Source organism: Procambarus clarkii, chromosome 27 (assembly GCF_040958095.1).
Source record: "Procambarus clarkii isolate CNS0578487 chromosome 27, FALCON_Pclarkii_2.0, whole genome shotgun sequence".
Classification (NCBI taxonomy): Eukaryota; Metazoa; Arthropoda; class Malacostraca; order Decapoda; family Cambaridae; genus Procambarus; species Procambarus clarkii.
The window spans coordinates 17,818,232-17,830,438 of record NC_091176.1 but is presented as its reverse complement, the minus strand read 5'-3'; the positions used below and the strand labels follow the sequence as shown (position 1 = coordinate 17,830,438).

Here is a 12,207-nt window from a genome sequence, read left to right as displayed (position 1 = left end):
TATATATATATATATTATATACGTGCATTTGTTTAATATATATATATATATATATATATATATATATATATATATATATATTGTATATATACATATAATATACCTCTTATAGGTTAAACAATGACCACGTGCATTTGTTTAATAATGTGAGCCTAAAATATATTAGGTAATGCTGCATCATTAATTCTGAATTTCGTTAACTTGAAATTTCAACAGTTATTAACACAACTATTTATTGTGTTAAAATTGTGCCATGCCATCAAGGGAGAACCCATGAACTCTGGGTGATAGGTGAGTGTACCCTGGGTGGTAGGTGAGTGTACCCTGGGTGGTAGGTGAGTGTACCCTGGGTGGTAGGTGAGTGTACCGCCAGCATGGTGTGGGTAGATGTACCAAACAGTCCCAGTGTACCAAAGGATTTGGAAATAACCAACCCTGCGCAGCCCATATTTGGAAAGCCGTGCTTCGTCATCAACGAGAATGTAAACAAACTCCCCGAGGACATAAACCACAACCAAATACGCCCGACGTTCGACCTCAGCGACGCAAGTGGGGGCAGGAGAACGGCTCAGGTGGAGCTCTCTGGCGGGCAACGCCAGCTCCAGACCTCGAGGTGTGTCAATGCGTCCAACTTTGAGTCGTTGGAAGGGAGGTTGGAGGCACAAGACCGACTGAAGACGGGCACCTTCCGGAACACGAATCTAGTGAACAATAATAACCCTCCGAGTGCTAAACTAACTGAAGATAATCATTACTTGTGTTCAAACAATGGTAATGGTTCAGAAGAGGATATATATCTTGACTACCGATCGTTTGAAACAAAACACTATACGAAAAGAGACGCAAAAATATGTGACTTATATAATGACAGTGTTCGCGAGTCTAATGTGTTGCAGAAAAAGACACCCAAAGAATGTAATTTTTCTCAGAAAGTTGCTAATTATTCCGGATTATATGCGAAGGCAGCCGAGTGTAGTGATCGAGAACGCGCGGGTAGTGGTGAAGCTGCGAAGCCTGTTATAGGGAACCTGGTAACCTGCCAGGATGACACACATGCCTCTCAACACCAGCTGTTTTATCCGCCTCGCTGTAATCAAATTGACGACGATGAGGATGCAGGCTACGACGAGCCCGAGGACCAAGTGGACGATTCCTTCCTCATCCAGGAGGATGTTCGTGTTATCATTCCATCGTTCGACGACCTCACACTCAACGACCTGTCACCACTTCTCGAGGGATCTTTCCCTGTTGGGAGCTCTTCACTTCGCGGAAAAGCGTCCGCGGGGCGTCGCGATTCGAACAGACACTCCAGTGAACATCTTCCCCGCCAGAAGTTGTTTGAGCTCCTACCGTTAGGCTGCGAGAGAGACAGACGTAAGAGCAGAGGCATCCTGGCCAGCTGTCAGGTCCCCGAGAGCGTCGGCAGGTTTCCTGATGTGTTGCAGCACTTGAGGGAGATACACAGGAGATCCTCGTCCAATAGTACTCTCTTGAAGGACACTTACTATAACAACTTTCCCCTCAGGCTTGCATACTCGAGGGATCCTTCTTTAAAGAGTTTATATCGCAAGGCGGTCAGCATACCTGCCCCTCGTGTCAACAAGGATGAAAAACTGCAGCGGTCAGGCACTTTCCATCACAATGGTCCCTCTCCCAAGTGCTCCCCAGTTAACTTCACGCCCTTGAAGTATGCTCCCTTGAAGAACTCCTTCCTGAAGGAGGCTCCTCCTTCCTCTCAGGGGCTAGAGCTGACGTGTGAGAGCCCTGAGAGCCCTGACTCTGGTAGAGGGAGCGCCCGGCCATCAGTGGAGGAGGAGGCACTTGGACCCCAGTTCTTCGCTGACCTGTGCAGCATGTGGCCTGACCTCATTGTTCGGTAATGATACCCCTCCTGACTTCTCTACCTCATCTCTCACCTTTCACCTGCCTTACCTCTCTACCTCACCTCACACCCTTCACCTGCCTTACCTCTCTACCTCACTTCACACCCTTCACCTGCCTTACCTCTCTACCTCACCTCACACCCTTCACCTTCCTGACCTCTCTACCTATTACTGTAATATTCTCTTAGAGTGTGAGAGTCGTGGGTCATAGTTATATTTACTTATCAGCTGTTAATGTGTACCTACACATACCCCCTCCCTCCATCCCCCTCCCAGGACGAACATGCCCGAGTAGCGATTAATCAAAGTACGATCAATGTATTATCACAGTAAGATCAACATAGCATCGCAATATGATCAACTTATGATCTCAGTATGAAAAACGTAGAATTAACCTAGTATCACAGTAGGATCACCCCCAGGATCAGCGTAGGATTAAACCTTTCCAAAATCTATTCATTGCCACACTAATACCTTTCGGCGGTATTTGCCCAACGGTCCAGGGAGGGGGTGTGTCTCTAAACCTATTCTCAACTTTCAACACTTCCAGACACTGTTTTGGTATGTTGTGTATGACTCTTTTTGGTTTATAAATCCAACAGCCAGAAAACAGGACGAGTATTCTCTCTCTCTCTCTCTCTCTCTCTCTCTCTCTCTCTCTCTCTCTCTCTCTCTCTCTCTCTCTCTCTCTCTCTCTCTCTCTCTCTCTCTCACACCTTTTATATCCCATACATTTGATTGTTTAGAGAGCAGTATGTTAAGGGGGAGAGTGGTGAGTGTGTTAAGGGCAAGAGTGGTGAGTGTGTTAAGGGGAGAGTTGTGTGTGTGTGAGGAGGGAGGGATAGAGGGAAGAGAGTGTGTGTCTGTGTGAGAGAGAGAGAGAGGAGGGGAGAGGGAGGGAGAGCAGCACAGCTGACTGCCTCGCCCTCTCGTATTGACCTCCACAACCAACCTCTCTCCGCCAATTTCTTTTCGCTCTCTCTCACTCACCTGTACATTCTTTTCGCTTCATCATCTTCTTTTCGTTTTCTATACTGAAGGTCATTCATTGTTTACATATGCTTCTCCAGACTTAGTTCTCCTGGTCCTACTAGATCATTGCTCTCTCTCTGGAATGGGCACAAATGGCTCCTTCACGTGGCTGCATTGTATATAGTCAGCCCGTCCTCCTATAAGATTTTCCAACGTCAAGAAACTGTCGTACTAATGTGCCCTTATCCTAACCTACCAGAGGACCCAAAGCAGAAAACGGAACAGTGTATCAATTATCAATCCGCTTCTAGTACGAAAGTTTTTTTGGCCTTAGGTAGAGTGTACGTCAAAATACGACGTTCTATTAGGAGGACAGGTTGATATGGTAACTCTATCATTACCAATATTTCATCTCCCATCTGTGAAGCTGTTGAGGCCATGTAACGGGATCGAACTCTCGGCTCTGGAATCCCCGGTCACACTGGGAAGTTCAGGGATGCAACTTCGGTCCTGTTTCGATCTCATTATTTTCTTCGTGTTCTTAGGATTTAATTTTGAATCTCCCTTCTATTCCCTCTCCCCCATGCACATCCCTTTGTCTCAGTCCTCCTTCCTTCCACCTATGCATTATTTTGAAACAATTAATGTGTATTGAAAAATAAACTAAAAACATCAGTTTTTTCCTTTAGGTTTTAATTAAGACACATTGGTAATCGTAAGCATTATCTTAGTTATGTTTCTCGCAAATTACGATTATATATCATGAGCCGATCAGGATAAGAATTTGGGATTAGAACGGAGGAAAACAATGGTGCCCAACCACTTGGGCTGGACAGTTAGAGCGACGGTCTCGCTTCAAGCAGGTCGGCGTTCAATCCCCGACCGTCCAAGTTGTTGGGCACCATTCCTTCCCCCCGTCCCATCCCAAATCCTTATCCTGATCCCTTCCAGATGCTATATAATCGTAATGGCTTTGCAATTTTTCCTGATAGTTCTTTTCCGCTAATTAAGTCTACTCTCAGCTGGTGTTTTTGATCCTATTCAACCTTCCGGTTTCTGTAATTCTGAATTCAAATTTAGGTTCCTTGAGTATTACTTAGGCTGTTTATTTCGTTATTTTCAAAATAAAATGTTTTCATATAAGAGTCTCTTATCTACACGTGTATATATGTTGTCAGTATACATTTATACAAGCAATTATTTTATGTATACATATTTTAGTTTCATTTCCTAATTGTTTATTTTTTTAACCTGTGAAAAATAACCATTAATTTATTTTTTTTACTGCTTTCCTACATGCAGGTTGGCGCATGATATCTCGTTGGAGTCCCCGTCAGTAGAGGAAGCCCCGGACCCGCCTGACCCACCCAGCCTGGAGGAGGTGAGTGATGACCTTAACAGCCAGCGCAGCCTCTCCACCTGCCGCTTGCGGACCACTTCCACGTCGTCGTCGTCAGGCAAGTGCTGCTCCGACGACGACCCCTGTTGCCCTCAGCTCATGGTGGAACAGACGCAGGAGCTGAGAGCGGCGGCGGCCTGCAAAAGTGCTCAGATGTTGGCTTCGAATGGGGCGGCGGGGCCGTGTCTTAGTGCCGGGGTCCAGCCGGCCTCCTGCCCGAGTCCTATATGCGGTAGTCCCGCCCCTCGGAGGCCGCGGCCCACCACCGTGTCCTCGGGGCCCTCCAGCGTGGAGAGCGTCGACAGCAGCGACACCGGCGATGCCAGCGAGTTCTTCTCCGGAGACCTAGAGGAGCTGATAGAAAGCATGTCACCACCTGACTGTGACCTGGAGGACGCAGCGAGGGCCTGCATGCCCTGGGACCCGAGGCCCAACGAGCGGAAACGGCGGAAACTCCCTGAGATCCCCAAGCATAAGAAATGTGAGTATTGCTAAGTTTTATTTATTTGAAGGCGAAGAGAAATCTCATATGTCAACCTGTCCTCAGGCTAGGCTCGTCCAATCGGCGGTCGATCCCATAGACACATTCATGAATTTTAGCGAACTACGAATTCACAATTGTTTTTCTCAAATACAACTTAATGTTATTAGATACTAGAATGTGTTGAATAGCCTAAGCCTAACTTAGGTTAAGTGGATAGGTTCTTCTTGGCAATTATTCACTCTGTCCTCAGCCCAGGCTCGTTAAGGCAGTGGCCGCGTGCCGCATTCATCAATTTTAATGAACTGCGTGTGTTCTTATATTTGTGTGTTTCTTATATTTTAGTTAATATTGTTACTCACTAAAGTTCTATGTATTAGTAGGCGAAAATTAGGGTAGGTATTTAGGTTCTGTTGGCGATTATTTGTCAACCCGTCCTCGACTCGAGTCATTCCATCCAGCGGTCGACCCCACAGACGCCTTCATAAATCTTAACATGCTGTTCATTCAAAACGGGAATTTTCTCAAATATAAATGAATATTATAAAATATTAGCATATTATGCATATATAGGCATAGGTTAGGTTAGGTGTTTAGGTTCTGTTGGCGATTACTTGTATTTCTAGTACGTGGGTGAAGCATTTACAGCGTTGTGGTTCGAACAAAATTCGTCAGTGAAGCACTTGTTCCGGAAGTGCTCGAACTCATCCGTTGTGAGTCGTGTGTAAACCGTTTTTCATTCATAAACAGGGGGGTTTGGCGGTTGCATGGAATCACTTTTGGGTTTTTGTTAGTGAGGACGGGCTAGTTATTCGCATATGTAATATGTGGATGAAGCATGTACTATGTTGCGATTCGGAAAGAGGTCGCGAGCGAAGCATTCTTCGATAAATGTTCGAACATTGTCAGTTGTGGGTCGTGTGTAAACCGTTCTCATTCATAAACTGCGAATTTAATGGCTGGATTAACCAGCATTGGGGCTTTGTTGATGAGGACCGGCTGTATTAATGATGGAGCGGCTGAACAAAGCAAATATGAAGCATTTATAGAAGAGCATTTTAAAACATTGCTAGAGTGAAGCAATGTTTGAAACAGTTCGAACGTCATTAGCTGTGTGTAAAATATTTGTTATTCTTAAAAAGTAGGTTTCGTAACTGGGTTATCAAGCATTTGGCGTTTGTTTATGAGGGCGAGTTGAGTTTGTAGGTAGTCAACACAAACCCATCGTATAGGTCGGATTAGGTTCCCCTGATCTACCCCCCTCCTCATAAACAATGACCAAATGGAAGTTAATCTACCTGCCAGACTCTTATTAATGTATGAAGACACTGAACACAAGACTCACAACTGAAGACATCAAACTTGTTCCTTGGATAATGCTTGGTTCTCTTTCTGTCCATGAATCGCATCTATCTAAAAATATTTTTTTTTTCCAAGTATCTATGTACGAATAACTGCTAACAGAACCAAAACGCCTAACCTATCCTAAGATTATTAACAACATTTTAAAATACATCACATCATATTCGAGAAAACTTAGTAGTGGGTTACATAATACGTTACAAACGACAAACAGTGTTTTTGGTGCTAGATCGCAGCTTTGGACGAACACAAAAATCTGAGGATGGGCTTCTTGGTCAGGTATATCGATATCCCGAAGGCAGAAGAGGTGTTGACCTATTGCAAGACGCGCAGAACGAAGGGAAGGGGAAGGGGCAGGTAGATTTGTCTTGCCAGACGAGTCATATTGAGCCCAGGCGGTACGGGGTCAAACCATCCGTCAAACTAGTGTGGACGACATAAAGTTTGAAGTACTTCAACACCAAATGGAGCGCAGAACAATGGATATAAATTGGATAAGTTTAGATTCGGGTAAGACCTGGATAAATATTCGTTTGAAAGCAGGGATTGTTGATTTATGGAACATTTACCGGGTAACATAATAGACGTAGGATTGATGGATTGTTTCAAAGTCTGGGATGGCCATATAGATGAATGAGTTGGGATGGATATAAATATACATTTTGCTTCGTATAGGCGGAAAAAACACCTTCTGCAGCTTCATTAATTATGTGTGTGTGGGAGAATGACTGACGTATCATAACGAAGGCTGATCCGTCAAGCCGTCAACCGAACATTGCTACCTTGGCGCCCTCTCACACGCTCTACACAAGCTGACGCCTGTCAGTCACTTGGTAATTATGAGCGGACAACGTCTGATAATGTCAGCACCTGTACCGCTGACATCAGACCCTGCTTCTCCCACACCTGTTTTTCTTCTGTAGCGTCTAATAATAGTAGTCATCCATTAGTCTCAAGAAAGACTATGGAGTTGTGCTCCAGTCGTCTTTTACCAACTTGTAATAGGCACTATTTCATCATTGTAACTTAGAACACATCCACAGGAGCCTTAATGCGGGTTCGAACCTAGGCGATGAGTGTTCCCAGACGCGCTCTAGTCGACTGTACCACCACACGGTCAAAGAATTGCAACCTGGAGTGGTACAGTTGACAGTCTGGTAGCCCTCAGCGCATAGGTTCGAACCCTGATCAAAGCCCTTGTGGATTTGTATCACGTTATTGCGATTTCTGTGTGAACTGTAACTTATCATAAGCACTGTTACGTCACTGTAACTTGTCATAGGCCCTGTCACATCACTGTTTACAGTGTATAGACACTGTCTTAACCACATCGTCTGTTCTGAACGTAATACACGGTTTAAGACGATGCGAATATTTATATATGGTAAATAATCATCTATAGGTCATCCAAAAGTTAACATTCCAAAAAGAGCATTTAATAGTTGAATTGTTAATCGGAGTACTGACTCATTTGTTATTAAAACAAGTATTGAGCCGATTGGTTTTAGATTAAAATTTTTTATGAATTTGTAAAATAATTTCTGAGTATAATTTTGCTTCTAAGAAGTCGTCCGTCATTCATTCAATATAATATATATATATATATATATATATATATATATATATATATATATATATATATATATATATATATATATATATATATATATATATATATATATATATATATATATAATATGTCAATTTAATTCGACGTTCAAATTGAAAATTCAAAGTTCAAAACAGCTGTTGGGAAGGATGAGCGCGTCAAATATACAATATATATATTCCTTGATTTTACTTAGGAATACAATAATACAATAGCAGCCCGTCCTCTTTATACGTCACATTTTTTTTAAGGATTCGAGCAATCCGTTAAAAATGCGACGTGTTAGAAACAAAATTAAAGCTCTTAAATACCGACGCTTTCTAAGCATTGGCCTCGTTAGGTAACGTGAATGGCTTGTGTGCGTACGATCCCGGTAAGCCAAAACAGTTGTATTTTCTACTATTTTGTAGAAAATAGTAGAACAAAAATACAAATAGTTGTATTTTCTACTGAGTGGGAAATCGAGAGAACTGGCTTGCAAGTTCTAATCTGGTTAGAAACACATATCTCTCTTAGTACAGTTTACGCGTTATCAACCGCAGCTTCATATTACGATGCGTTAGTGAATTGATTGATGAAGATTAAGCCACCCAAGAGGTGGCACGGGCATGAATAGGCCCGAAAGTGTTAGTGAAACCCAAAACCCCCCATAATATTGACGCTTGGGGTGACTACTGGTCGCCGGCTTGACAGTACGGGAGGAAGCTGGTCAGGTGAGAGTACTCCTGAACAAATCCACAAGGGCCGTGAGGAGGGTTCGAACCTACGCCCGAGAGCAGCCTAGACTTGCCTTAATCGACTGAGCTACGACATGGTTAAAAGAATTGCAACCAGAAGTTTTGTACTGAACTTACTGGTTCACTACTGAACTACTGAGACTACTCCCTCACTCAGCCAACACCACAGCTGTGAGCACTGGACGCGGCAACAAGGATGGATCCCTGCAACATGATGCGATGTTTCTCTGTTTTTCGGAGCAATTATGTTGACGTTCGTGTAGCATCCGACGCGGATTGCGGTGAACACTTCACTTTGCAAGCTGTGGGCGCTATGTTGCCGCATCATTCAAAATTATGTTACATTAGAAAACAAATTCGCGCGATTCCATCCATTAAGTAAATCATCTGAAAACGTCCATTCTTCAACTTATATAATAGAGTATATAAAAGGCCCTGTGGCATAATGGGCTACGATTTCGGATCAAAACCGAGGGACCCGGGTTCAATCCCCGAGCAGGACTAAGTCGATTAGGTACGTTTCCTTTCTCTCAGTGACTCTCTTCACCTTGCAGTAAATAGGAACCTGTGAGTTAAGCAACTATTGTGCGTTGTATAATGGGAAAGGAACAAAGTTGGCCTAGGTGTACCTCGGTGAGTATAAACACAAGACTAATTCCTGTCGTCGGGAATTGTTTCATGAACAGAACTTTTCGGAATGCTTAGTTCAGATGAAGTTCTACCGATTTACATTATTGCAACGTTTGTAAAGGCTTCATGACAACGTTTCCACTTTAATTAAACGTTCTTGGCCAATGCAGCTGATCCTAGAGCCTTGATCTGGGCCTCTGTTCTTGGCATGGTGCGCTGTTCTGTTACTCGTCTCTTCATTTCACTCTGGAAACGCCTTTATGCTTGAACGATTGTACAACATTCGTGTACGAATCTCGCACTATCTTGGGAACTTGGCATTATATTTGACAATGGAGTTTTTTCTGAAACAATATACATTCACTACAATCAAAATCTATGTCTGCATGTATTAATGTAACAATTACGTCGTTATGTTGAATGACATTAAAACTATTCACCTCGGATATTGTTTACGAAATTTGATACACTCTGTATTTACTGTAAAATGTTTAAAGATGAAGCAGGGCGATGACTCTAGTCCCAGTAAATATAAACGTGAGCGCGTGATGTGGCCAGGCTTCCAGTCAGCGCGGTTTCCCCTTTCACGTATCAAAGAAAATGGTCATTCTTACCGCTCGATCTTAAAGCTGTGGCACTTGTCTCTTGGGTCGCCTGCATGGGACATAGCAGCAAAACCTGTACTATCTCTCCTCAGTGCTTCATATAAGACCTACTGTACATCGCAAGCAGGTTAATTCCTTCAAAGAATACCTACGAGAATAGGAAATTTAGATCGGCTAGAGAGAGAGAGAGAGAGGGAGAGAGAGAGAGAGAGCGGAGGGAGAGAGCGGAGAGAGAGGCGTGGGACGGTGTGTGTGTGAATGCGCGGTGGGTTGGCGGAGTGGACCGGACACGCCTGCAACATTCCCTGTCCGACCTTCGTATGTTACCTTCCTCCCCACCACCACCACGCTGCCCCCCTTCCCCCAGCCGCTGACCCTCTGCTGACCCTCCCCATGCGGGTGCTGGTGACGCTGCTGATGACCTGGCTGCCTCCCGGGGCACCTGCGACCCTGGCAATGGGTAACCGAGACTCCTGGCGCTGACTACTCATCCTGGAGGAGGAGGAGGAACGCGGTATAGGTAAGACGCTCCCTCCGTCCATGCTTTGCTCCTCTAGAACTTCTCGAAGGCTGGCACGACCCCACCAGCTCTCGTTAGTGGTGCTTCACGACGTCAAACAACGTGTGACGTAGCCTCTCAGAGACGTTAATGTAGTGTTGGTGCGCTAGTTGGACGGTGTGTTATGTTAAGAACTCGTATCTCCCTTTGTGGACCTTCGCTACAGGTGGCAGTAGTGGAGGCTATGACGTGAGGCGCCCCAAGTATACCAAGTTGAGTATATAGCAGTATACCCTACTTGGGGCTTGGTTATCGATGATTATAGAATGTTCCACATTGGCCGAATATCGTGTTTTTTTAGGGAGGTACAACACCTTGGAACAGTGACGGTGTCCTTTGGTTTAAAATGATTAGTTAGAAGCCAAGACTGAACGACATTTGTAATTGCTTTGCAATCATGTGTGGCAACCAGCTGTGACTGCTGGGGGGGGGGGGAGCTATCTGGCACTATGGCGACCAGCTGTGACTACTGCCACCATGGCGACCAGCTGTGACTACTGCCACCATGGCGACCAGCTGTGACTACTGCCACCATGGCGACCAGCTGTGACTACTGCCACCATGACGACCAGCTGTGACTACTGGGGGAGCTATCTGGCACTATGGCGACCAGGATCATGTAATTTAAAAATTACATTATATATGTATTGTTCTGTACATATATATATATATATATATATATATATATATATATATATATATATATATATATATATATATATATATATATATATATATATATATATTGAGGTAAGTGTATGAGATGTATACACGTCTGTTTATATTATGCTATAGGTAAACCCTTGTGACAAAACGGGTTTACATACAACTACAAGTTACACTGCGATTGTTAATGTACCGTGTACCGTTATGAGATCCAATCACTCCTGTTGTTGACACAGTGATTACCGTTTCAACAGACCTGATCACTCCTGTTGTTGACACAGTGGCTACCGTTACAACAGACCTGATCACTCCTGTTGTTGACACAGTGACTACCGTTTCAACAGACCTGATCACTCCTGTTGTTGACACAGTGGCTACCGTTACAACAGACCTGATCACTCCTGTTGTTGACACAGTGGCTACCGTTACAACAGACCTGATCACTCCTGTTGTTGACACAGTGGCTACCGTTACAACAGACCTGATCACTCCTGTTGTTGACACAGTGACTACCGTTTCAACAGACCTGATCACTCCTGTTGTTGTCACAGTGGCTACCGTTACAACAGACCTGATCACTCCTGTTGTTGACACAGTGACTACCGTTACAACAGACCTGATCACTCCTGTTGTTGACACAGTGGCTACCGTTACAACAGACCTGATCACTCCTGTTGTTGTCACAGTGACTACCGTTTCAACAGACCTGATCACTCCTGTTGTTGACACAGTGGCTACCGTTACAACAGACCTGATCACTCCTGTTGTTGACACAGTGACTACCGTTTCAACAGACCTGATCACTCCTGTTGTTGTCACAGTGGCTACCGTTACAACAGACCTGATCACTCCTGTTGTTGACACAGTGACTACCGTTACAACAGACCTGATCACTCCTGTTGTTGACACAGTGGCTACCGTTACAACAGACCTGATCACTCCTGTTGTTGACACAGTGGCTACCGTTACAACAGACCTGATCACTCCTGTTGTTGACACAGTGGCTACCGTTACAACAGACCTGATCACTCCTGTTGTTGACACAGTGGCTACCGTTACAACAGACCTGATCACTCCTGTTGTTGACACAGTGGCTACCGTTACAACAGACCTGATCACTCCTGTTGTTGACACAGTGACTACCGTTTCAACAGACCTGATCACTCCTGTTGTTGACACAGTGGCTACCGTTACAACAGACCTGATCACTCCTGTTGTTGACACAGTGGCTACCGTTACAACAGACCTGATCACTCCTGTTGTTGACACAGTGGCTACCGTTACAACAGACCTGATCACTCCTG

At 44.3% G+C, this 12,207-nt stretch overlaps 1 protein-coding gene across 2 annotated transcripts in view; it reads left to right on the top strand.

Moving 5' to 3' along the window:
- Window positions 1-12,207, top strand: part of Aplip1 (JNK-interacting protein Aplip1) — a 109,358-nt gene that overhangs the window by 69,139 nt on the left and 28,012 nt on the right. The window contains exons 2-3 of one of the 2 annotated variants that reach the window (XM_045749250.2): window positions 217-1,876; window positions 4,158-4,735. In XM_045749250.2, the coding sequence (XP_045605206.2) occupies window positions 375-1,876; window positions 4,158-4,735 (2,080 nt within the window). In that variant the 5' untranslated portion in view covers window positions 217-374. The remainder of the gene's footprint in view (window positions 1-216; window positions 1,877-4,157; window positions 4,736-12,207) is intronic. The other variant, XM_069332392.1, reaches the window with a different exon arrangement.